General features: G+C 45.9%; 1 protein-coding gene across 8 annotated transcripts in view; it reads left to right on the top strand.

The window, feature by feature from the left end:
- Nucleotides 1-23,346, top strand: part of CCDC88A (coiled-coil and HOOK domain protein 88A) — a 365,179-nt gene that overhangs the window by 246,733 nt on the left and 95,100 nt on the right. For 7 of the 8 annotated variants that reach the window (XM_077813951.1, XM_077813949.1, XM_077813948.1 and 4 more), the window contains one exon: nucleotides 18,030-18,214. The exons of the other annotated variant lie outside the window; for it this stretch is intronic. In XM_077813951.1, the coding sequence (XP_077670077.1) occupies nucleotides 18,030-18,214 (185 nt within the window). The remainder of the gene's footprint in view (nucleotides 1-18,029; nucleotides 18,215-23,346) is intronic. 8 annotated transcript variants of the gene reach the window in all.

Raw genomic sequence — 23,346 nt, 5'->3', positions numbered from 1 at the left:
GCTTTTACCCCAGGAGGCTGTGGAGAAGGTACCTCAGAGCTTGAGAGGGAAAGGGTTTTACTCCCGTTATTTCATAATCCTGAAGGCCAAATGGGGGTCTCAGACCCATCCATGACCTGCATTTCCTCAACAGTTATCTCAAGAAACTCTGGAGTGGCACACATATGCGCTAGTATAAGGGCCGTCACTGGCTCCCCCCTCGTTCAGTTCCTTCTTACCGCTGGTGATGGTGCTGGAACATCTCCTTGCTTCGCAAGCTTTTCTTTCTGTCTCTACTGTGCCTAGTAGTGAATTTGTTGTGTATAGTAGTTTTAAAGTTGTATAGTTAATAGTTCCCTTAGTGTTAAGTTAGAAATAGTTAGTCACGGGCAGGACTCAGTCTAGGAATGGGACATGCCCTGGGCCCCAGGCTTCAAACCTTGTGACTGTTGCAAAAAACCCATGGCTGTCAGTTATCCCCATAGAAGCGGCCTAAAGTGTTTAGGGGAAACCCATGTGAGTGACAAGTGTCGCATTTGCAAGAGCTTCAGCCCATGGATCAAAAAAGACCGGGACATTCATCTCCGAGTGCTCCTTATGGACTCCACCAGCCTCGGAACTGATGAGATCGGACTCTACTACAACCACTGTGGCCTCAGTGCAGAGCGTGCCACCAGCACTGACCTCTGACCAGCACTGATCCCCATCCCTGGTACCGGCTAAAAAGCAGAGGAAGGCTGGGAGGGGGCATTCTCCTACATCCTGTAAAGGGAAGGAGAGAGTAGGAGGAGAGCAAAGACCCACGCAGTGCAGCCTTTCCCCTCTGGATGGTGGCCAGGATCCAACGCCTGCTGAGCTGTCAAGCCCAATTCAAGACCCGTCTTCCACCCCAGGAAGCAGTAGAGGCACTGTGCCGTCCATGGCGGAGGCCTTTCAGGCTGCTCATGGCACCGTTCTGAAGGGTTGAGACGCCAGTCCCCGGAGCCCCTTCACCAGTTGCCGGATCGCCGGTACAGTTCACCGTGGGCATGTCAACGGTCTCCAACACATCGGTCTTCTCATTCCCACTCCCAATCTACAGAGCGGAATCACTCTCTTAAGTGTGAGGTGTCGATCACTAGGATACCGTCACTGATCCTCCGAACACCGCCACCGATCACTGGGGTTGCGGCAACCAGCACCATCGCCCCCCTACAGGTCCTCAATGGAGGTCTGCACCCAGAGCCAACGGGATTGGGGTAGACAGGCAGCCTTGGTACTGTCCTGGTCCTCCAGTCAAGTCTCTCCCTCCTCGGGCTCGGACAGTGAGGAGGAGACCCTTCCCGCAGGCCAAGACCACCCACTGGAGGCACCGGTATTCCCCTCTGGGCCACCAGTGGCAGCATGGCCCCAGGGCCAGTAACTGGCTCATTGGCAACTATGGAACCCCTGGGGATTTCCCCACCCATTGCAGGAGCATAGGTTGGCCTTGGGGACTTCTGAAATATAGTCAGTGACAGTCTCCCACCCGCCCCCCAGTGAGGCAATAACGGGGTCCTCTCAGTCGGTTCCCCAGTATGATGCAAGAGCCCACCAGGACTCATGGGGCTGGAAGCCGAGGAACTGGCAGAGCCCTCAGACTCCCTGTTCAGTGTGCTAAGTGAAGCAAGGTGGCATTGCCAGTGCACAAGGGAGTGGTGAAAATGACTAAGGCCCTGTGCCAGACACCCTCCTCCCTGCCCCCCATCTCCAAGTGGGCGGAAAGAAAATACTACATCCCCAGTAAGGGGTACTGACTATCTTTATACCCACCCTGCCCCAAGCTCACTGGTTGTGTTGGCAGCTAATGAGTGTGATAAACAGGGCCAACTGGGAACAACACCTAAGAACAAGGAGGCAGAGAGGCTCGATCTCTTTGGTAGAAAAAATTATTCTACATCCAGCTTCCAGCTGAGAGTGGCCAACCGTCAGGCCTTACTTGGCTGTTATGATTTTAATATTTGGCATTCCATGGCCAAGTTTACAGATTCGCTGCCAGAGGAGCCCAGGAAGGAATTCCTGGATATCCTCAATGAGGGCAGAGTTGTGGCCAGGGCAGCGCTCCAAGCGGCCTCAGATGCAGCAGACTCTGCAGCCTGGGTCATGGCTTCAGCCATTTCTATGAGGTAGATGTCCTGGTTGCAGTCATTGGGCCTATCGATGGAGCTTCAACAATCCATCCAAGACCTCCCATTCGATGGCCTGGCATTGTTTTTGGAGCAAACAGACCGTAAATTACATGGCCTGAAAGACTTTAGGGCTACCTTACGCTCCCTGGGCCTTTACATGCCAGGACCGGTGAGGAAGCGGTTTAAGCGACAACAGCCCCACCAGTTTGGGAGCCAACCTTGGTCAGAGCCCTTCCGCAAGAAGGGCAAGGACTATAAGTGCCAGCAAGGCCATCAGCCGGCACCTTCAGCTCACTTGAGCTCCCCCCGTAACTAATCAGGTAACAAGCAGGCATTTTGAGGGTGTGCTTGAGAGCAACCTTCCAGTCTGTGTCCTGGATCCTGCTCCCATGTTATTTTCCAACTATCTGTCCCCCTTCCTCCCTGCCTGGGCTTCTGTAACATCGGTCCAATGGGTCCTCAGTACAGAAGCAGGGGGATATACCTTCCAGTTTATTTCTATCCACCCCTCCCACCCTCCGTCCCCGTCCCTCTTCAGGGATACTTCTCACAAGCATCTGCTCGCTCAAATGCAGGGCCTTCTGTGGGTGGGAGCCATGGAGGAAGTCCCTCTGCACTTGAGGGGGAAAGCATTTTATTCACACTATTTTTTTATCCGAAAAGCCAAGGGCGGCCTACGCCCCATCCTCGACCTGCGAAACATCAACAAGTATCTCAAGAAGTTGAAGTTCCACATGGTCTCCTTGGCTTCCATCATTCCTTCCCTGGATCCAGGAGACTGGTACGCTGCCCTCGATCTGAAAGATGCTCACTTTCACATATCAATATTTCACTGACACAGACTGTTCCTACATTTCATAGTTGGGACCACCCAATGCCAATTTGCAATGCTCCCTTTTGGCCTAGCAACAGCAACAATGGTGTTTACAAAATACATATCAGTGGTGGTGGCCTACCTCAGATGTCGGGGTATCCAGATTTACCAGTACCTTGATGACTGACTCATCAATGGCCGGTCCAGGTACAGCACAGCGTCAAGATGTTGCAAGCCATTTGTTAAGCTCTGGGCCTGTTGATAAACAAACAAAAATCAATGTTGATCCAGGTCCAATGGATGGAGTTTATCGGAGTGGTACTTGACTCTCTCTGAGACAGAGCATTCCTGCCAGAGGCCACGTTCAGGGCAAAGTCAGATCTGATTGCCATCATCACTGCCCATCTGCTCACCACTGCCAGGGTCTGTCTTACACTATTGGGGCACATGGCAGCATGCATGTACGTAGTCTGACATGCAAGACTCAGGCTGCATCCCCTCCAGATGTGGCTGGTGTCGATCTACTCCCTAGACAGACATCACCTAGACAAGGTCATCACGATCCCTCCGTGGGTGCTTACCTCTCTTCAGTGGTGGTCTGACCCAATTCTGGTGTTGGAAGGTGTGCCGTTCACAAGCCCGCAACCCATGGTCTCCCTGATTTCAGATGCATCCAACGTTGGTTGGGGAGCGCATCTCGGTACACTGCGGACTCAAGGGTTGTGGTCTCAAAAGGAGCTCACATTGCATATAAACATCAGGGAGCTCAGAGCCATCTGCCTGGTTTGAAGTGTCTTCCTTCTCCAACCCTCCGGCTGGGTGGTGGAAGACAGACAACACGGCCTCAGTGTTCTGTGTCAACAGGCGGGGGAAGCTTGATCATCAGCTCTGTGCTGGGAGTTCTGCATCCAGCATGCAACCTACCTGGAAGCCTCGCACCTCCCCAACATCCAGAACACGGTGATGGATCACCTCAGCAGGTCCTTCTCTCACTACGAGTGGTCCCTTCGCTTGCAGGTTGTCCGAATACTCTTCCAGAAGTGGTGTGCTCCCCGAGTGGACCTGTACCAGACAGAACAGAAACTGTCATCAGTTTTGTGCTCTCCAAGGTCTCAGCAGAGGCTCACTATCCGATGCCTTTCTCCTGTCTTGCTCAGGGACCTGATGTACGCCTGCCCGCCAATTCCGCTCATCAGCAGTCCTCTCAAAAATCAAGAGGGACAAGGCATGGGTCATTATGATTGCCTGAGCATGGCTTCGCCAGCATTGGTTCGGCATGCTCATGGACCTGGCTGTTGCAGCCCCATGGCCACTTGCCAGCCACCCGGACCTAGTCTTGCAGGATCACGGTCGACTTCTGCACCCGAACCTCACCTCTCTCCACCTCACAGCTTGGATGCTGCATGGCTGAATCCAGAGGAACAATTCTGTTCTAGTCAGGTACAGCAGGTTCTCTTGGAGAGCAGAAAGCCCTCCACCAGAGCAACTTACCTGGCAAAGTGGAAGTGTTCCTTCTCCTGGGCATTGGAGTGGAATATCTCCCCAACCCAGTTGTCTCTGCAGTTCATCCTGGATTACCTGCTTCACTTTAAAGCACCGGGGTCTCACCTTCTCTTCGATCATGGTGCACCTGGCTGCCATATCGGCCTTCCATCCTCGTACCCAGGATAGATTGATCTTCTCGCATGAGACGTCGATCAGGTTCTTGAAGGGCCTTAAAAGACTCTTTCAACTGGTTCGGGACCCGGTTCCCCATTGGGACCTCAACCTGGTCCTCTCCAGGCTCACGGATCCACCCTTTGAGCCTATGGCTTCTTGTTTCATTTCCCACTCGTAGCTATTACCTCGGCGAGATGTGTCTCTGAAATTAAAGCCCTCACTTCAGAGTCCCCGTACACAGTATTTTACAAGGACAAAGTCCAACTGCAGCCCCATCCAGTCTTGCTGCCAAAGGTGGTGTCGCACTTCCATATCAACCAGAATATCTTATAAAGAAAAGGAGTACTTGTGGCACCTTAGAGACTAACCAATTTATTTGACCATAAGCTTTCATGAGCTACAGCTCACTTCGTCGGATGCATTCAGTGGAAAATACATTTTATACACAGAGATTTATATACACACAGAACATGAAAAAATGGGTGTTATCATACACACTGTAAGGAGAGTGATCACTTAAGATGAGCTATTACCAGCAGCAGAGCGGGGGCGGGGGGGGGGAGAAGAAAACCTGTTGTTATGATATCAGAGGCTCATTCACCTGCACATCAACCAATGTGATATATGCCATCATGTGCCAGCAATGCACCTCTGCCATGTACATTGGTCAAACTGGACAGTCTCTACGTAAAAGAATAATAGGACACAAATCAGATGTCAAGAATTATAACATTCATAAACCAGTTGGAGAACACTTCAATCTCTCTGGTCACTCGATTACAGACCTAAAAGTCGCAATATTACAACAAAAAGACTTCAAAAACAGACTCCAATGATAGACTGCTGAATTGGAATTAATTTGCAAACTGGATACAATTAACTTAGGCTTGAATAGAGACTGGGAGTGGATGGGTCATTACACAAAGTAAAACTATTTCCCCATGTTTATTTCCCCCACACACACCCCCACACTGTTCCTCAGACATTCCTGTTAACTGCTGGAAATGGCCCACCTTGATTATCACTACAAAAGTTCCCCCCCGCCCCCGGCTCTCCTGCTGGTAATAGCTCATCCTAAGTGATCACTCTCCTTACAATGTGTATGATAACACCCATTTTTTCATGTTCTGTGTGTATATAAATCTCCTCACTGTATTTTCCACTGAATGCATCCGATGAAGTGAGCTGTAGCTCACGAAAGCTTATGCTCAGATAAATTTGTTAGTCTCTAAGGTGCCACAAGTACCTTTTCTTTTCCTTTTCTTTTTGCGAATACAGACTAACATGGCTGCTACTCTTGAAACCTGTCAGAATATCTTATATATGGCAAATATAGTGCCCGTTTTTTAAAAGGGAAGAAGGAGAATCTGGGGAACTACAGACCAGTCAACCTCACCTCAGTCCCTGGAAAAATAATGGAGCAGGTCCTCAAGGAATCCATTTTGAAGCACTTGGAGGAGAGGAAGGTGATCAGGAACAGTCATCATGGATTCACCAAGGGCAAGTGTCATAAATATAAAGGGAAGGGTAACCACCTTTCTGTACACAGTGCTATAAAATCCCTCCTGGCCAGAGGCAAAATCCTTTCACCTGTAAAGGGTTAAGAAGCTAAGGTCACCTCGCTGGCACCTGACCCAAAATGACCAATGAGGGGACAAGATACTTTCAAATCTGGAAGGGGGGGGAGTTTTTTGTCTGTCTGTCTGTGTGATACCTTTGCTGGGAACAGATCAAGGATGCAAGCCTTCCAACTCCTGTAAAGTTAGTAAGTAATCTAGCTAGAAAATGCATTAGATTTTCTTTTGTTTTTTTGACTTGTGAAATTCGCTGTGCTGGAGGGAATGTGTATTCCTGTTTTTGTGTCTTTTTGTAACTTAAGATTTTGCCTAGAGGGTTTCTCTATGTTTTGAATCTGATTACCCTGTAAAGTATTTACCATCCTGATTTTACAGAGGTGATTCTTTTACCTTTTCTTTAAATAAAATTCTTCTTTTAAGAACCTGATTGATTTTTCATTGTTCTTAAGATCCAAGGGTTTGGGTCTGTGTTCACCTGTACCAATTGGTGAGGATATTATTATCAAGCCTTCCCCAGGAAAGGGGGTGTAGGGCTTGGGGGGATATTTTGGGGAAAGACATCTCCAAGTGCTCTCTTTCCCTGTTCTTTGTTTAAATCGCTTGGTGGTGGCAGCGTATCAGGTTTTTAACCTAAGCTGGTTCCCAAGGCAAGAAAGAAATCTGTGCCTTGGAGAAGTTTTAACCTAAGCTGGTAAGAATAAGCTTATGGGGGTCTTTCATGCAGGTCCCGACATCTGTACCCTAGAGTTCAGAGTGGGGAAAGTACCCTTGACAGGGCAAGTCATGCATGACCAACTGGATTGCCTTCTGTGGTGAGATAACTGGCTCTGTGGATATCGGGAAAGCAGTAGATGTGATATACCTTGACTTCAGCAAAGCTTTTGATACTGTCTCCCACAGTATTCCTGCCAGGAAGTTAAAGAAGTATGGATTGGATGAATGGACTATACGGTGGATAGAAAACTGGCTAGATCGTTGGGCTCGGTGGGTAGTGATCAACTGCTTGATTTATAGTTGTCTGCTGGTATTAAACAGTGTGTCCCAGGGGTCACTCCTGGGGCTGGTTTTGTTCAACATATTAATTAATGATCTGGATGGTGGGATGGATTGCACCCTCAGCAAGTTCGCAGTTGACACTAAGCTGGAGGGAGAGGTAGATACGCTGGAGGGTAGGAATGGGTCCAGAGTGACCTAGACAAATTAGAGGATTGGGCCAAAAGAAATCTGATGAGGTTCAACAAGAACAAGTGCAGAGTCCTTCACTGAGGACAGAAGAATCCCATGCACTGCTACAGGCTGGCTAAGTGGCGTTCTGCAGAAAAGGACCTGGGGATTACAGTGGACAAGAAGCTGGATATGAGTCAACAGTGTGCCCTTGTCGCCAAGAAGGCTAACGGCATATTGAGCTGCATTAGTAGGAGAATTGCCAGCAGATCGAGGGAAGTGATTTTTTCCCCTCTCTTTGGCACTGGTGAGGCCAGATCTGAAGTATTGCGTCCAATTTTGGGTCCCTCACTACAGAAAGGATGAGGACAAATTGGAGAGAGTCCAGCGGAGGGCAATGACAATGATTAGGGGGCTGGGGCACATGACTTACGAGGAAAGGCTGAGGGAACAGGGCTTATTTAGTCTGTGTCATAAATATAAAGGGAGGGTAAACCCCTTTGAAATCCCTCCTGGCCAGGGGAAAGCTCCTCTCACCTGTAAAGGGTTAAGAAGCTAAAGGTAACCTCGCTAGCACCTGACCAAAATGACCAATGAGGAGACAAGATACTTTCAAAAGCTGGGAGGAGGGAGAGAAACCATGTCAAGGTTCCTCCCCCACTCTGAACTCTAGGGTACAGATGTGGGGACCTGCATGAAAAACCTCCTAAGCTTATCTTTACCAGCTTAGGTCAAAACTTCCCCAAGGTACAAAGTATTCCACCCGTTGTCCTTGGAATGGCCGCTACCACCACCAAACTAATACTGGTTACTGGGGAAGAGCTGTTTGGACGCGTCTTTCCCCCCAAAATACTTCCCAAAACCTTGCACCCCACTTCCTGGACAAGGTTTGGTAAAAAAAGCCTCACCAATTTGCCTAGGTGACTACAGACCCAGACCCTTGGATCTTAAGAACAATGAACAATCCTCCCAACACTTGCACCCCCCCCTTTCCTGGGAAATGTTGGATAAAAAGCCTCACCAATTTGCATAGGTGACCACAGACCCAAACCCTTGGATCTGAGAACAATGAAAAAGCATTCAGTTTTTTACAAGAAAACTTTTAATAGAAAATAGAAGTAAATAGAAATAAAGAAATCCCCCCTGTAAAATCAGGATGGTAGATATCTTACAGGGTAATTAGATTAAAAAACATAGAGAACCCCTCTAGGCAAAACCTTAAGTTACAAAAAAGATACACAGACAGAAATAGTTATTCTATTCAGCACAATTCTTTTCTCAGCCATTTAAAGAAATCATAATCTAACACATACCTAGCTAGATTACTTACTAAAAGTTCTAAGACTCCATTCCTGGTCTATCCCTGGCCAAGACCAGCATACAGACAGACACATACCCTTTGTTTCTCTCCCTCCTCCCAGCTTTTGAAAGTATCTTGTCTCCTCATTGGTCATTTTGGTCAGGTGCCAGCGAGGTTACCTTTAGCTTCTTAACCCTTTACAGGTGAGAGGAGCTTTCCCCTGGCCAGGAGGGATTTCAAAGGGGTTTACCCTCCCTTTATATTTATGACACGCCCCCCCAAATCTCAGCTAGGGTGAAACACTGGCTGGGATTTCTTCCTGGAGCTCTAGGAAAAACAGAGTTAATAAGACACATGCATCTCTAAATATGCTACCAAGTACATAAAGACTAACAATATTTTCCACATCTCAAGGACGATTTTAACCAGTTGATTCTGGGAAACTTTCACGGGAGAGTGCATCAGCCACTTTGTTAGAAGCTCCTGAGATGTGTTGGATGTCGAAATCAAAATCTTGGAGAGCTAAACTCCACCGAAGAAGTTTTTTGTTAGTTTCCTTGACGGTGTGAAGCCACGTCAGTGCAGCATGGTCGGTTTGCAGGTGGAAACGCCGTCCCCAAACATATGGACGTAGCTTTTCCAGAGCGTAGACAATGGCGTAACATTCTTTTTCAGTGACTGACCAGTTGCTTTCCCTCTCAGACAGTTTTTTGCTGAGAAACACTACAGGGTGGAATTCTTGATCAGGTCCTTTCTGCATTAAAACTGCTCCCACACCACGCTCGGATGCATCTGTGGTTACTAGGAACGGTTTGTCAAAGTCTGGGGCCCTTAGTACAGGGTCAGACATGAGTGTCGCTTTAAGCTTGTTAAAGGCCTTCTGACACTTTCCGGTCCACTGAACAGCATTTGGCTGTTTCTTTTTGGTTAGGTCTGTCAGTGGGGCAGCGATTTGACTGTAGTGCGGTACAAATCGTCTGTAATAACCGGCCAAGCCTAAGAAGGATTGAACCTGTTTCTTTGACTTTGGGACAGGCCGCTTTTGGATAGCATCCACTTTGGCCTGTAGGGGGCTGATAGTCCCTTGACCCACCTGGTGTCCAAGGTAAGTCACTCTGTTTAGGCCTATTTGACACTTCTTAGCCTTAACAGTTAGTCCTGCCTCCCTTATGTGCTCAAGGACTTTTTGTAGATGTTCCAGGTGGTCTGCCCAGGAATCCGAAAATATGGCCACATCGTCAAGGTAGGCGACTGCATATTCTCCTAATCCCGCTAGGAGACCATCTACAAGTCTTTGGAAAGTGGCGGGTGCATTTCGCAGCCCGAAAGGGAGTACATTAAATTCATACAGCCCGAGATGTGTGATGAAGGCTGACTTTTCCTTGGCAGATTCATCTAGTGGTACCTGCCAGTACCCCTTGGTTAAGTCCAAGGTAGAGATGAACTGAGCCCGTCCCAGTTTCTCTAATAGTTCATCTGTGTGTGGCATTGGATAGTTGTCTGGGCGAGTTACAGCATTTAGCTTACGGTAGTCCACGCAAAAATGTATTTCCCCATCTGGTTTGGGAACTAGAACCACTGGAGATGCCCATGCACTTTCAGAGGGGCGGATTACACCCATCTGTAACATATCCTGGATCTCCCGTTCTATAGCAGTTTTAGCTTGAGGAGACACCCGGTAAGGGTGGACCCTAATTGGGTGAGCATTACCTGTGTCAATGGAGTGGTATGCCCGTTCAGTCAGTCCTGGGGTGGCTGAGAACGTTGGTGCGTAGCTAGTGCACAGCTCCTGGATCTGCTGTCGCTGCATACGCCCAAGGGTCATGGAGAGGTTCACCTCTTCCACACCACCAGCACATTTCCCTTCGTAGTAGACACCTTCAGGCCACTCAGCATCATCTTCTCCCTGGGCTGTAAACTGACAAACCTTTAATTCACTGGAATAAAAGGGCTTTAGAGAATTAATATGGTACACCTTAGGCTTTCGGTTGGAGGTGGGGAATGCTATGAGATAATTAACAGCTCCCAGGCGCTCCTGGACCATGAATGGCCCTTCCCACGATGCTTCCATTTTATGGGCCTGGAGCGCCCTTAAGACCATGACCTGGTCTCCTACTTTGAAGGAACGCTCTCTGGCATGTTTATCATACCAGGCTTTTTGCTCTTTTTGAGCATCCTGTAAGTTTTCTCTAGCAAGGGCTAAAGAGGTTCAGAGGGTGTTTTGTAGGTTGGTTACAAAGTCCAGAATGTTAGTTCCTGGAGAAGGTGTAAATCCCTCCCATTGCTGCTTCACCAACTGCAATGGCCCCTTAACCTCACGGCCATATACAAGTTCAAATGGGGAAAACCCTAAACTGGGGTGTGGTACAGCTCTGTAGGCAAAGAGCAACTGCTGCAATACTAGGTCCCAATCATTGGAGTGCTCATTTACGAATTTACGTATCATGGCCCCCAAAGTTCCATTAAACTTCTCCACCATGCCATTTGTTTGATGGTGGTAAGGAGTGGCAACCAAGTGATTTACCCCATGAGCTTCCCAAAGTTTTTTCATAGTTCCTGCCAGGAAATTAGTCCCTGCATCTGTGAGGATGTCGGAGGGCCAACCTACCCTGGCAAAAATGTCTGCTAGTGCCTGGCACACACTTTTAGCCCTGGTGTTGCTTAGAGCTCCTGCTTCCGGCCATCGGGTGGCAAAATCCATGAAAGTCAGTATGTACTGCTTTCCTCTGGGTGTCTTTTTCGGAAAAGGACCCAGAATATCCACAGCTACTCGCTGAAATGGAACTTCAATGATGGGGAGTGGCTGGAGAGGGGCTTTGACCTGGTCTTGGGGTTTTCCTACTCTTTGGCACACCTCACAAGACTGGACATAGGTAGAAACATCCTTGCCCATTCCCTCCCAGTGGAATGACCCCCCCAAACGGTCTTTGGTCCTGTTCACCCCAGCATGGCCACTAGGGTGATCATGGGCTAAGCTCAAGAGCTTGGCCCGGTATTTAGTTGGAACTACCAACTGTCTCTGAGGATGCCAGTCTTCCTGGTGTCCACCAGAAAGAGTTTCCTTGTATAAAAGTCCTCTTTCTACAACAAACCTGGATCGATTAGAAGAGCTGAGAGGCGGTGGGTTGCTCCGTGCCGCTGTCCAAGCTCTCTGGAGGCTTTCATCTGCTTCCTGTTCGGTCTGGAACTGTTCCCTTGATGCTGGAGACATCAGTCCCTCATTGGCTTGTGGACCTAGGCTTGGTCCCTCTGGAAGCGATATAGGGGATGGAGCTGTTTCTGTTGACTGTGAACCGCTCTCCGCTGGTGCACTATGTTGGGATTCAGGCTCCGGCTGAGCCTCTTGTGTAGGGTTATCGGCTGCTGCCAGTTCAGGTTCAGTGGGGCCCTCTGGTGTTGAGGTTGCAAGTACTGGATTCAGTGCTGACACGGGGTCTGGTGTTGGTTGTTCGGCTGGTTCCGGTTCTGGGACTGGTTCCGTCTGGGTCTCTGGGACTGGATCCACTAGTGCTGTTGCAGACATTGGCCTGGGGTCCGGGTCCATCACCTCTGACCGGGTCCTGATAGAAGTTTCCGGAACAGAGCTAGGCCTCACGGCTTGTTTAGCCTGGCTGCGGGTGACCGTTCCCACCCTCTTGGCCTGCTTCACATGATTGGCCAAGTCTTCCCCCAACAGCATGGGGATGGGATAATCATCATAGACTGCAAAAGTCCACATTCCTGACCAGCCCTTGTACTGGACAGGCAACTTGGCTGTAGGCAAATTGAAAGAGTTGGACTTGAAGGGTTGAATCGTCACTTGGATCTCTGGGTTGATTAAATTGGGGTCCACTAAGGAAGCATGGATAGCTGACACTTGTGCTCCGGTGTCCCTCCATGCGGTGACCTTCTTCCCGCCCACACTCACAGTTTCCCTCCGCTCCAAGGGTATCTGGGAGGTATCTGGACCTGTGGACCTCTGGTGTGATTCCGGTGCAATGAACTGTAATCTGTTGGGGTTCTTGGGGTAGTTGGCCTTTACATGCCCCAGCTCGTTACATTTAAAACATCGTCCAGCTGACGGGTCACTGGGGCGAGGAGGGTTGCTGGAGAACGGGCTGGCAGGACGATAAGGGGTCTGGAGGGTTCTTTGGGAGGTAGGTGGGGCCTTGGGCGGCCCCCGGTAATAGGGTGTGGTCTGGGGTGGTCCCTTCTGGTCTCCGCTCCAACTGCGACCAGTTTTCTTCTTCTCTGCCACCTCCACCCATCTGGCTCCAATCTCTCCTGCCTCGATTACAGTTTTGGGTTTCCCATCTAGGATGTATCTTTCTATTTCCTCAGGAACACCCTCTAAGAATTGTTCCATTTGCATTAGGAAGGGCAAATTTACTGGAGATTCAACACTTGCTCCTGATATCCAGGCATCCCAATGTTTCACAATGTGGTAGGCATGTCGGGTAAATGACATGTCTGGTTTCCACCTTAGGGCTCTGAACCTCCGACGAGACTGCTCGGGTGTTATCCCCATTCTGACTCTCGCCTTGGATTTAAACAGTTCATACTTGTTCATGTGTTCTTTAGGCATTTCAGCTGCCACCTCAGCTAAGGGTCCACTGAGCTGCGGCCTCAGCTCTACCATGTATTGGTCAGTAGAGATGTTGTACCCAAGGCAGGCCCTTTCGAAGTTTTCTAAGAAGGCCTCAGTATCATCACCTGCCTTGTAGGTGGGGAACTTTCTGGGATGGGAAGTGGTACCTGGAGAAGGATTGCTAGGGTTTGTTGGTATATTCTGCTGGGCCTTTATCCTCTCCGCCTCCTCCACATGCTTCCTCTCTTTTTCCTTCTCCTCCTCCACATGCTTCCTCTCTTTTTCCTTCTCCTCCTCCACATGCTTCCTTGCCTCCATTTCCCTCTTGTGGGCAGCCTCCTGTACCTCCTTCTCCAGCCGCATGAGTTCTATCTGTCTTTCATGTTCCCTTTGTTTTTCCTCAGCCTGAAATTTGGCTAATTCCAGCTGTAGTCGAGCTGAGGATTTGGTCATTCTAACCTCTCTGTTTTTAACTAACTTTACACCCGAGGTTTAGAAATAAACAAACAAAACTTGGCTGTAAAATTTTGCTGTGCTGGAATAGAATATCTATTCTCTGATAGTGATTGTCAGCCTACAGAAAAAGACAATTCCCTTGTCTCTGCTCTGGGCCCAAATTAAAGCAAAAAACCTCCAACTACTTGGAAACCTGCTTACCCAGCCCAAAGAAAAAGCAAATGGGTAGAACACACACCCCCTATTTACTTTTAGGAAGAAAAGAAAAAAAAACCTCTGGGTTGGAAGACTGTGAATTTCCCTGCAGGAGTTAAGTACCCTGCCTCCAGGCAAAGAAAACCTGCAATTCACAAGATAATCCCCCTTTTGTCTCTGCTTGGCCACAAAGCAGAGAAAAAACAATCTGCTTTCAGTTTCAACTGCTTCCTGGACTTCCTTTCCAAAGGAAAAAATAATTTCTTTTTAAAATCTGTATTTCTAGTTCAAAAAATCTCAACTGGATCTCAAAATGATTTCAGGTTAATCCCACCACTATGCCACCATGTCAAGGTTCCTCCCCCACTCTGAACTCTAGGGTACAGATGTGGGGACCTGCATGAAAAACCTCCTAAGCTTATCTTTACCAGCTTAGGTCAAAACTTCCCCAAGGTACAAAGTATTCCACCCGTTGTCCTTGGAATGGCCGCTACCACCACCAAACTAATACTGGTTACTGGGGAAGAGCTGTTTGGACGCGTCTTTCCCCCCAAAATACTTCCCAAAACCTTGCACCCCACTTCCTGGACAAGGTTTGGTAAAAAAAGCCTCACCAATTTGCCTAGGTGACTACAGACCCAGACCCTTGGATCTTAAGAACAATGAACAATCCTCCCAACACTTGCACCCCCCCCTTTCCTGGGAAATGTTGGATAAAAAGCCTCACCAATTTGCATAGGTGACCACAGACCCAAACCCTTGGATCTGAGAACAATGAAAAAGCATTCAGTTTTTTACAAGAAAACTTTTAATAGAAAATAGAAGTAAATAGAAATAAAGAAATCCCCCCTGTAAAATCAGGATGGTAGATATCTTACAGGGTAATTAGATTAAAAAACATAGAGAACCCCTCTAGGCAAAACCTTAAGTTACAAAAAAGATACACAGACAGAAATAGTTATTCTATTCAGCACAATTCTTTTCTCAGCCATTTAAAGAAATCATAATCTAACACATACCTAGCTAGATTACTTACTAAAAGTTCTAAGACTCCATTCCTGGTCTATCCCTGGCCAAGACCAGCATACAGACAGACACATACCCTTTGTTTCTCTCCCTCCTCCCAGCTTTTGAAAGTATCTTGTCTCCTCATTGGTCATTTTGGTCAGGTGCCAGCGAGGTTACCTTTAGCTTCTTAACCCTTTACAGGTGAGAGGAGCTTTCCCCTGGCCAGGAGGGATTTCAAAGGGGTTTACCCTCCCTTTATATTTATGACAGTCTGCAAAAGAGATGAGTGACTGGGGATTTGATAGCAGCCTTCAACTACCTGAAGGGGGGTTTCAAAGAGGATGAAGCTCGGCTGTTCTCAGATGGCAGAACAAGGAGTAATGGTCTCAAGTTGCAGTGGGGGAGGTCTAGGTTGGATATTAGGAAAAGCTATTTCACTAGGAGGGTGGTAAAGCACTGGAATGAGTTACCTAGGGAGGTGGTGGAATCTCTATCATTAGCAGTTTTTAAGGCCTGGCTTGACAAAGCCTTGGCTGGGATAATTTAGTTGGTGTTGGTCCTGCTTTGAGCAGGGGGTTGGACTAGATGACCTCCTGAGGTCTCTTCCAGCTCTAATCTTCTGTGATTTTATATCTTCCTCCCAGCGTTCTCTCCAAAGCCTCACACAATCATTGAGGAGAGGTGGCTACACACTCTAGATGTCAGGCACACCCTGGCATTCTACCTGGAGTGCACCAAGCCCTTCTGCATGTCGACCAAGCTCTTTATTGCAGTAGCTAACAGGATGAAGGGTTTTCTGGTGTCCTCGGGGGATTTGGAATCGGATCATAAATAGCATCCATACTTGTTACGAGTTGGTGCAGGCTGTGCTTCCACCAATAATGAAGGCTAATTTGACTGGACTCAGTCGTCTTCAGCTGCCTTCCTGGTGCACGTTCCTATCCAGGACATCTGCAGGGCCAGGACGTGGTCTTCGGTACACACATTCACAACACATTATGCCATCACTCATCAAGCCAGAGATGACACTGGATTTGGCAGAGCTGTGTTGCAATCAACATGTCCATGAACTCCTACTTGCCTCCCATGGTACTGCTTGGGAGTCACTTACAATGGAATGGACATGAGCAAGCACTTGAAGAAGAAAAGATGGTTACCTTTTGTAACAGTTGTTTTGCAAGATGTGTTGCTCATGTCCATTCCAGGACCCACCCTCCTTCCCCTGTGTTGGAGTTCCGGCAAGAAGGAACTGAGGGATGGGGGAGCAGGCAGTGCCCGTTATACTGGGGCATACTGGCGTCATTCCAGAGGGCACCAGAGTTGGTCCCCTATGGCTAACACTGCGTGAAAAACTTCCACCACCAGTGCATGTGGCAAGCGCACACATCTACAATGGAATGGACATGAACAACACATCTTGAAGAACAACAGTTACAAAAAGTAACCGTCTTTTATTCTTATAGTCCTAGCATGGCCACACCAGCACTGGTTTGACACGTTATTGGACCTATTGTGACCCCGATGCCATTCCCTCCCCCCCATACCTGATCTGGCAAAATCACCGCTGATTCTCCACCCAAACCTCAAGGCCCTCCACCTGACCGCACAGAAGCTCCATGGTTAAATGCAGTGAAGCAAGTCCACCAGGTATTGCTATGCAGTAGGAAACCATCTACTAGAGCGATTTACCTTGCCAAGTAGAAACGTTTCTCCATGTGGTAGTCCCAGTGAGGCCTCTCACCTGGTAGGTCACCTTTCCAGTCTATGCTGGAGTATCTGCTTCATCTGAAACAGCAGGGCCTAGCCATTTCATTGATTAAGGTACACCTAGTGGCCATTTCCACCTTCCACCCTTTGGTGGATGGAAGGTTGTTTTTTTCCTCACAAAATGTCTATTCACTTCCTCAAGGGCTTAGAGGGACTATACCCTCAGATTCGTGAACCCGTTCCACCATGGGTCCTGAACCTGGTCCTGTTAAGATTCTCAGGCCCTCTCTATGAGCCGCTGGCATCATGCCCCTTGTTGTACGTCTTCTGGAAGGTCACCTTCCTGGTAGCAATTACCTTGGCCAGGAGAGTCTGAGATATCAGGGTCCTTACATCAGAACCCCCTTATACAGTGTTCTTTAAGGACAAGGTACAACTTCCCCACCCCGCGTTCCTCCTGAAGATGGTTTCGCAGTTCCATAGCCTCATTACTGTCTTCTTGCAAGTATTCTTCCCAAAACTGCTCACGAATAGGGAGGAGCAGCGTTTCCACATGCTGGATGTTAGGCAGGCCGTGGCTTTCTATATAGAAAGGACCAAACCGTTCTGCAAGTCTACGCAGCTCTTTGTGACAATAGCAGGCGACGAAAAGCCTGCCAATTTTGGTCCAAAGAATTTCATCATGGATCACTTCCTGCATTTGCACTTTCTGTGAGGAGGTGTGTGCCCTGCCTCCTGCTCTCTTGACCACCCACTCGACAAGAGCTCAAGTGTCCTCAGCAGCGTTTCTGGCCCAGGTCCCAATCTAGGATATTTGTAGAGCAGTGACTTGATCATCGGTGCATACTTTTTCATACCATTACACCGTTACCCGGAAGGCTACAGATGATGTCAGGTTTGATAGAGCAGTCTTGCATTCCATATGTCTAGGAACTCCGAGCCCATCTCCTAAGGTACTGCTTGGGCGTCACCTAACATGGGATGAACATGAGCAAACACTCAAAGAAAAAACAGTTACTGACATTTCTATAACTGTTGTTCTTTGAGATGTGTTGCTCATGTCCATTCCACAATTCACCCTTCTGCCCCTTGGTCAGAGATAGCCAGCAAGAAAGAACTGAGAGGAGCTGGCCGGCCTGACAGATACCACTGAGGGGAAAATCTTCAGCAACTGTGCATGTGGCACGTGCACACCTAAAGTGGAATGGACATGAGGAACACATCTCAAAGAACAACAGTTACAGAAAGGTTAGTAATCATTTTTTTTCAGTCCTCCTTCATCCACAATTTCATAGGTGTTCTTAGGTGGGGGAGAGAGATGTGTGAGTGGCCCCAACAAACAATGCTGACTAGAAGATTTTGGAGGATTTTATCCCAGAAGTCTAAAAATGCACAGGCTCACCTCAAAGTTCTTCAGTTAATGATAAGTAAGCTCCATTTCTTTTAAATCTTACAGTGCCACGAAAGTCACTTGGCCATGAAGTGAATGAATTGACATCAAGTAGATTGCTTAAGCTGGAAATGGAAAACCAGAGTTTGCTGAAGACGGTGGAAGAGCTACAAAATATAATGGGTTCTGTAGAAGGCTGTAATTCAAAGATTCTAAAAATGGAAAAAGAAAACCAAAGACTTAGCAAAAAGGTAACCATCAATATGTGCATGTATAATATGATCAAATAGACTATAAAAGGTGTGGTATGTCAGGTTTTATCAGCATGAGTTTGGGATGGATGCATTACTCACATGTGCTAAAGTGTTTTGTGTGTGTGTGTGTGTGAGAGAGAGAGAGATTAGTCTTTTCATAATTAAGACTAAATCAGGCTTTCCATTCTGAATCTGATTTTGCCCCCTTTGCTACAATCTCTCTCTCTCTCTCTCTCTCTCTCAAAAAAAAGTTGTTTGTATTTAAGATTTTGCATCTGTGGTCTTTAGCCAAAGTGGAATTTTGATGAAACTGTTGCAGTGAATCTGACATGTGTGGAACTTAACTTTCTGAAAATTATTGTAACATCTATTTTAATTGCATATCTTTGTCACATTATATTTTCAGAACAGCTTGGCCTAGAAACTTGTTTGACTTAAGAGTCCTTGATGTGATTTAGTGCATAGAACTAATTTAGAGAGAACTGGGTGGTTTTGTTTTGGACTTGTTCACTAGTGACTAACTAAAGTGTGGAATATCTATCATGGCTGTTTCTGCACAGCTCAGGAACTCTGTAAAGGTTTCAGCCAGCTCTATTTTCAGCATCAGTACGAACTTTTTTGCTGAATAATGGTTGAACTAAGTGTGGGCTGTGTTGAGGTAGGTGGTTGAGCTGTGTATGTATGTTTGTGTAGGGAAGCAAGGGGCAAAGTTAGGTTATTCGTAGTACCTTAACTAGAAATTTCCATACTTCACAACATTGGATTTGTTGAAGGTTATTTTGTTTTGAATTTAAACATAACCTAGAATTTCTTGGATTTCTGATGTCTGTGTTTGTAAAACTATAATGTTTTCTTTTTTTCTTTGTTGTACTGTTACTTTTTCAACATTAACTTCAGTTTCCAGTCTTAGAAAAGATACATAAAACACAGCATATCTCCTGATATTTAGAGATGCTAAGATATTTATCGTGATGAACTTAATAAATATGAACCAGTATAAAGAATCTAGTTTTAAAAGCTCCCAGTTTCATAGATACTGAAGAAGTCACCAAGTATATTCTTAAATTGAATTTTGTTGAGCGTCTCACTTTGCTCCTCTCTTGCTGGAAGAACAGAACAGCTGATGTTACAGCACCAATTACCCGGAAGTATGGAGACAAATCATAATGAAAGCCTAAGTGCCTGACTCAAAAGACTTAATAGGCTGAGTCCACCGCCAGCCCTTCAGTCTTTTTTCATGCCTCTTTCCTGGAAGCATGGAGTGTAGCTCTTGACTAGGGCTGTCAAGTGATAAAAAATAAATAAATCACGATTTAAAAAATTAATAATAAATTATCAAACAATAATAGAATACCATTTATTTACATATTTTTGGATGGTTTCCACATTTTCTGATGTATTGATTTCAGTTTCAACACAGAATTCAAAGTACTCAGTGTTCACTTTATATTTATTTTTTATTATAAATATTTGCACTGTAAAAATAAAAGAAATAGTATTTTTCAATTAACTTAATACAAGTACTGGAGTAAAATCTCTTTATCATGAAAGTTGAAGTTACAAATGTAGAATTATGCACAAAAAATACTTGCATTCAAAAATAAAACATCAAACTTTAGAGCCTACAAGTCCACTCTATCTGTCCTACTACTTGTTCAGCCAATCGCTCAGACGAACAAGTGTGCTTACATGTGCAGGAGATAATGCTGCCTGCTCCTTGTTTATAGTGTCACCTGAAAGTGAGAACAGGCGTTTGCATGGCGTGGTGTTGCAAGGTATTTACATACCAGATGCACTAAAGATTCAGATGTCCCTTCATGCTTTGACCACCATTTCAGAGGACATGCGTCCACGCTGATGATGGGTTGTGCTTGATAACGATCCAAAGCAGTGCAGACCGATGCATGTTCATTTTCATCATCTAAGTCAGATGCCACCAGCAGAAGGTTGATTTTCTTTGTTTGTGCTTCGGGTTCTGTAGTCTCTGCATTGGAATGTTGCTCTTTTAAGACTTCTGAAAACATGCTCCACACCTCGTCCTTCTCAAATTTTGGAAGGCACTTCAGATTCTTAAACCTTGGGTTGAGTGCTGTAGCTATTTTTAGAAATCTCACATTGGTACCTTTTTACATTTCGTCAAATCTGCAGTGAAAGTGTCATAAATATAAAGGGAAGGGTAAACCCCTTTGAAATCCCTCCTGGCCAGGGGAAAGCTCCTCTCACCTGTAAAGGGTTAAGAAGCTAAAAGTAACCTCGCTGACACCTGACCAAAATGACCAATGAAGAGACAAGATACTTTCAAAAGCTGGGAGGAGGGAGAGAAACAAAGGGTCTGTGTGTCTGTCTATATGCTGGTTTTCTGCCGGGAATAGACCAGGAATGAAGTCTTAGAACTTTTAGTAAGTAATCTAGCTAGGTGTGTGTTAGATTATGATTTCTTTAAATGGCTGAGAAAAGAATTGTGCTGAATAGAATAACTATTTCTGTCTGTGTATCTTTTTTGTAACTTAAGGTTTTGCCTAGAGGGGTTCTCTATGTTTTTGAATCTAATTACCCTGTAAGATATCTACCATCCTGATTTTACAGGGGGGGATTTCTTTATTTCTATTTACTTCTATTTTTATTAAAAGTCTTCTTGTAAGAAACTGAATGCTTTTTCATTGTTCTCAGATCCAAGGGTTTGGGTCTGTGGTCACCTATGCAAATTGGTGAGGTTTTTTATCCAACATTTCCCAGGAAAGGGGGGGTGCAAGTGTTGGGAGGATTGTTCTTAAGATCCAAGGGTCTGGGTCTGTAGTCACCTAGGCAAATTGGTGAGGCTTTTTACCAAACCTTGTCCAGGAAGTGGGGTACAAGGTTTTGGGAAGTATTTTGGGGGGAAAGACGCATCCAAACAGCTCTTCCCCAGTAACCAGTATTAGTTTGGTGGTGGTAGCGGCCAATCCAAGGATGACGGGTGGAATATTTTGTACCTTGGGGAAGTTTTGACCTAAGCTGGTAAAGATAAGCTTGGGAGGTTTTTCATGCAGGTCCCCACATCTGTACCCTAGAGTTCAGAGTGGGGGAGGAACCTTGACAGAAAGCATTCTTAAAACAAATGTTCTGGGTCATCATCCGAGAGTGCTATAACATGAAATATATGGCAGAATGCAGGTAAAACAGTGCAGGAGACATGCAATTCTCCCTCAAGGACTTAAGTCACAAATGTAATTAACACATTTTTTAAATGAGCATCTTCAGCATGGAAGCATGTCCTCTGGAATGGTGGCTGAAGCATGAAGGGGCATACAAATATATAGCACATCTGGCACGTAAATACCTTGCAACACCGGCTACAAATATGCCATACGAATGGCTGTTCTCACTTTCAGGTGACATTATAAATAAGAAGCAGGCAACATTATCTCCCATAAAAGTAAACAAACTTGTTCGTCTTAGCGATTGGCTGAACAAGAGGTAAGACTGAGTGGACTTGTAGGCTCTAAAGTTTTACATTGTTTTACTTTTTAATGCAATTATTTTTTGTTCATAATTCTACATTTGTAAGTTCAACTGTCATGATAAAGAGATTGTACTCCAGTATTAAACCTCCCCCTCCCTGTGGACGCTGCACAAGTTCTGCAGGCTCCAGGCCCTAAGAGGGGTAATGGCTCTACAAGTTCAGATTTCTTTGCCCTCTTCTCCATTGGCTGGTTTCCTTGAACAGTTTCTGTCTGGTGCACCTATGGTGGTTCCCCCTCTTGTGTCTCTTGCGTCTGCTTTTTAGTCCTTATGGCCTGCTCCTTCACAGGGTGCTCTTGCAGCTTCCTTCATTCCTTCCTTACTTCAAATGGTAAGTAGTTTGAGACTTGGGACTCTCTCTTTTAATTCCCTCACACACACCCTCTGGTAGCTGGGGAGTGGGCTTTTCAAACTCTCCCCTTCCCTCACTCTTCATTTACCATCAATTGCTCTTCCCTCCAGCATCCTGTAGAACTTGGTTGCATTCTCTCTGCAGCCATTGGAGGGTGCTCATATGTGATCTCAAAATACTACAGCAGGCTCAAGTTACTGCATTCTGGGGCACTGGAAACTTCTCCGGTACTTCGTGATGGTCATTGCCGCCTCTTATCTCCAGCCTGGTCCATCAGTCCCGTTCTTTCAGTTTCTCAACTAGTAAAAGAAAATAGTATCTAGCGTCTTTTTTAATTTTTATTTATTTATTTCCTCATTACATATTTATGAACCTTTCTTCAATCAGCATTAAGTACATGTAGTATTTGTTTTAGATAACCTGTACAATATGCATGTCCAAGCTACAATTTACACATTTGCTGTTAGTTATTCTGTTTCTGTCTCACCCTGCTTCTGGGTTTTCCCAGTAGAGTGGGCTTTTTATCCTTTCAAATTTGTTTATGTTTTACCTAACATCTACCAGCACAACATATTACTTTTGTCCTGTGAGCAATAACATAATTTTAAGCAAATCTCTACAAGTGGAGAAAAAACTGGGAAAACCACACTTATGCCAGCAAGGCCTTGGTGTAAGTGTTGTCTCATCTAAACTCATTCATTATCCATAACTGTAAATTATTATAGTATAACTAACAAGGATCTTAATCGTACCATTTAGCAGTTCCTCATGTTTATGTTTCGGTATCGTAATCCACTATGTTGTGTATATTATTCTAAAAAGTGCCATACCCTCAAAATGTCAGTATTTTTTTTATCTTCTTTAAACATGGGTTTTCAAAGGGCTTTTACTCAAAGTCCAACATTATGTTTGCAGATCATTACCAAAAAAAAAATTGTATTAATTTTCCCTGTGTTGCATTTTGAGGGATACCTCTATTTTTGGGCCTTTTTATAATTGTTCCACAACAAACTTCTCTTATGATGTAATAAGGTACCCAGCACCCCAGCCTCATAATATAAAATTATCAGATTGGAATTTTGAACAGATTGAATAGAACATTGGCATCAGTGAGACAGTTATCTGGATCCCAGCGACAGTTGAAATAATTTTAGCAGTTGAGACTTGAGTAAGTTTGGGGAATTCGCCTTTCCAGATTTTTCCCTTATAGCAGATTTTCAAGAGATTTACCTTTTCAGTTTGCAACACTTCTGCAACTAAACACAAGACAGTTAAT

The sequence above is a fragment of the Eretmochelys imbricata genome, chromosome 3 (assembly GCF_965152235.1).
Source record: "Eretmochelys imbricata isolate rEreImb1 chromosome 3, rEreImb1.hap1, whole genome shotgun sequence".
NCBI lineage: Eukaryota > Metazoa > Chordata > Testudines > Cheloniidae > Eretmochelys > Eretmochelys imbricata.
Note: the sequence above shows the minus strand (reverse complement) of the source record. Positions and strands in the feature narration are given on the sequence as shown.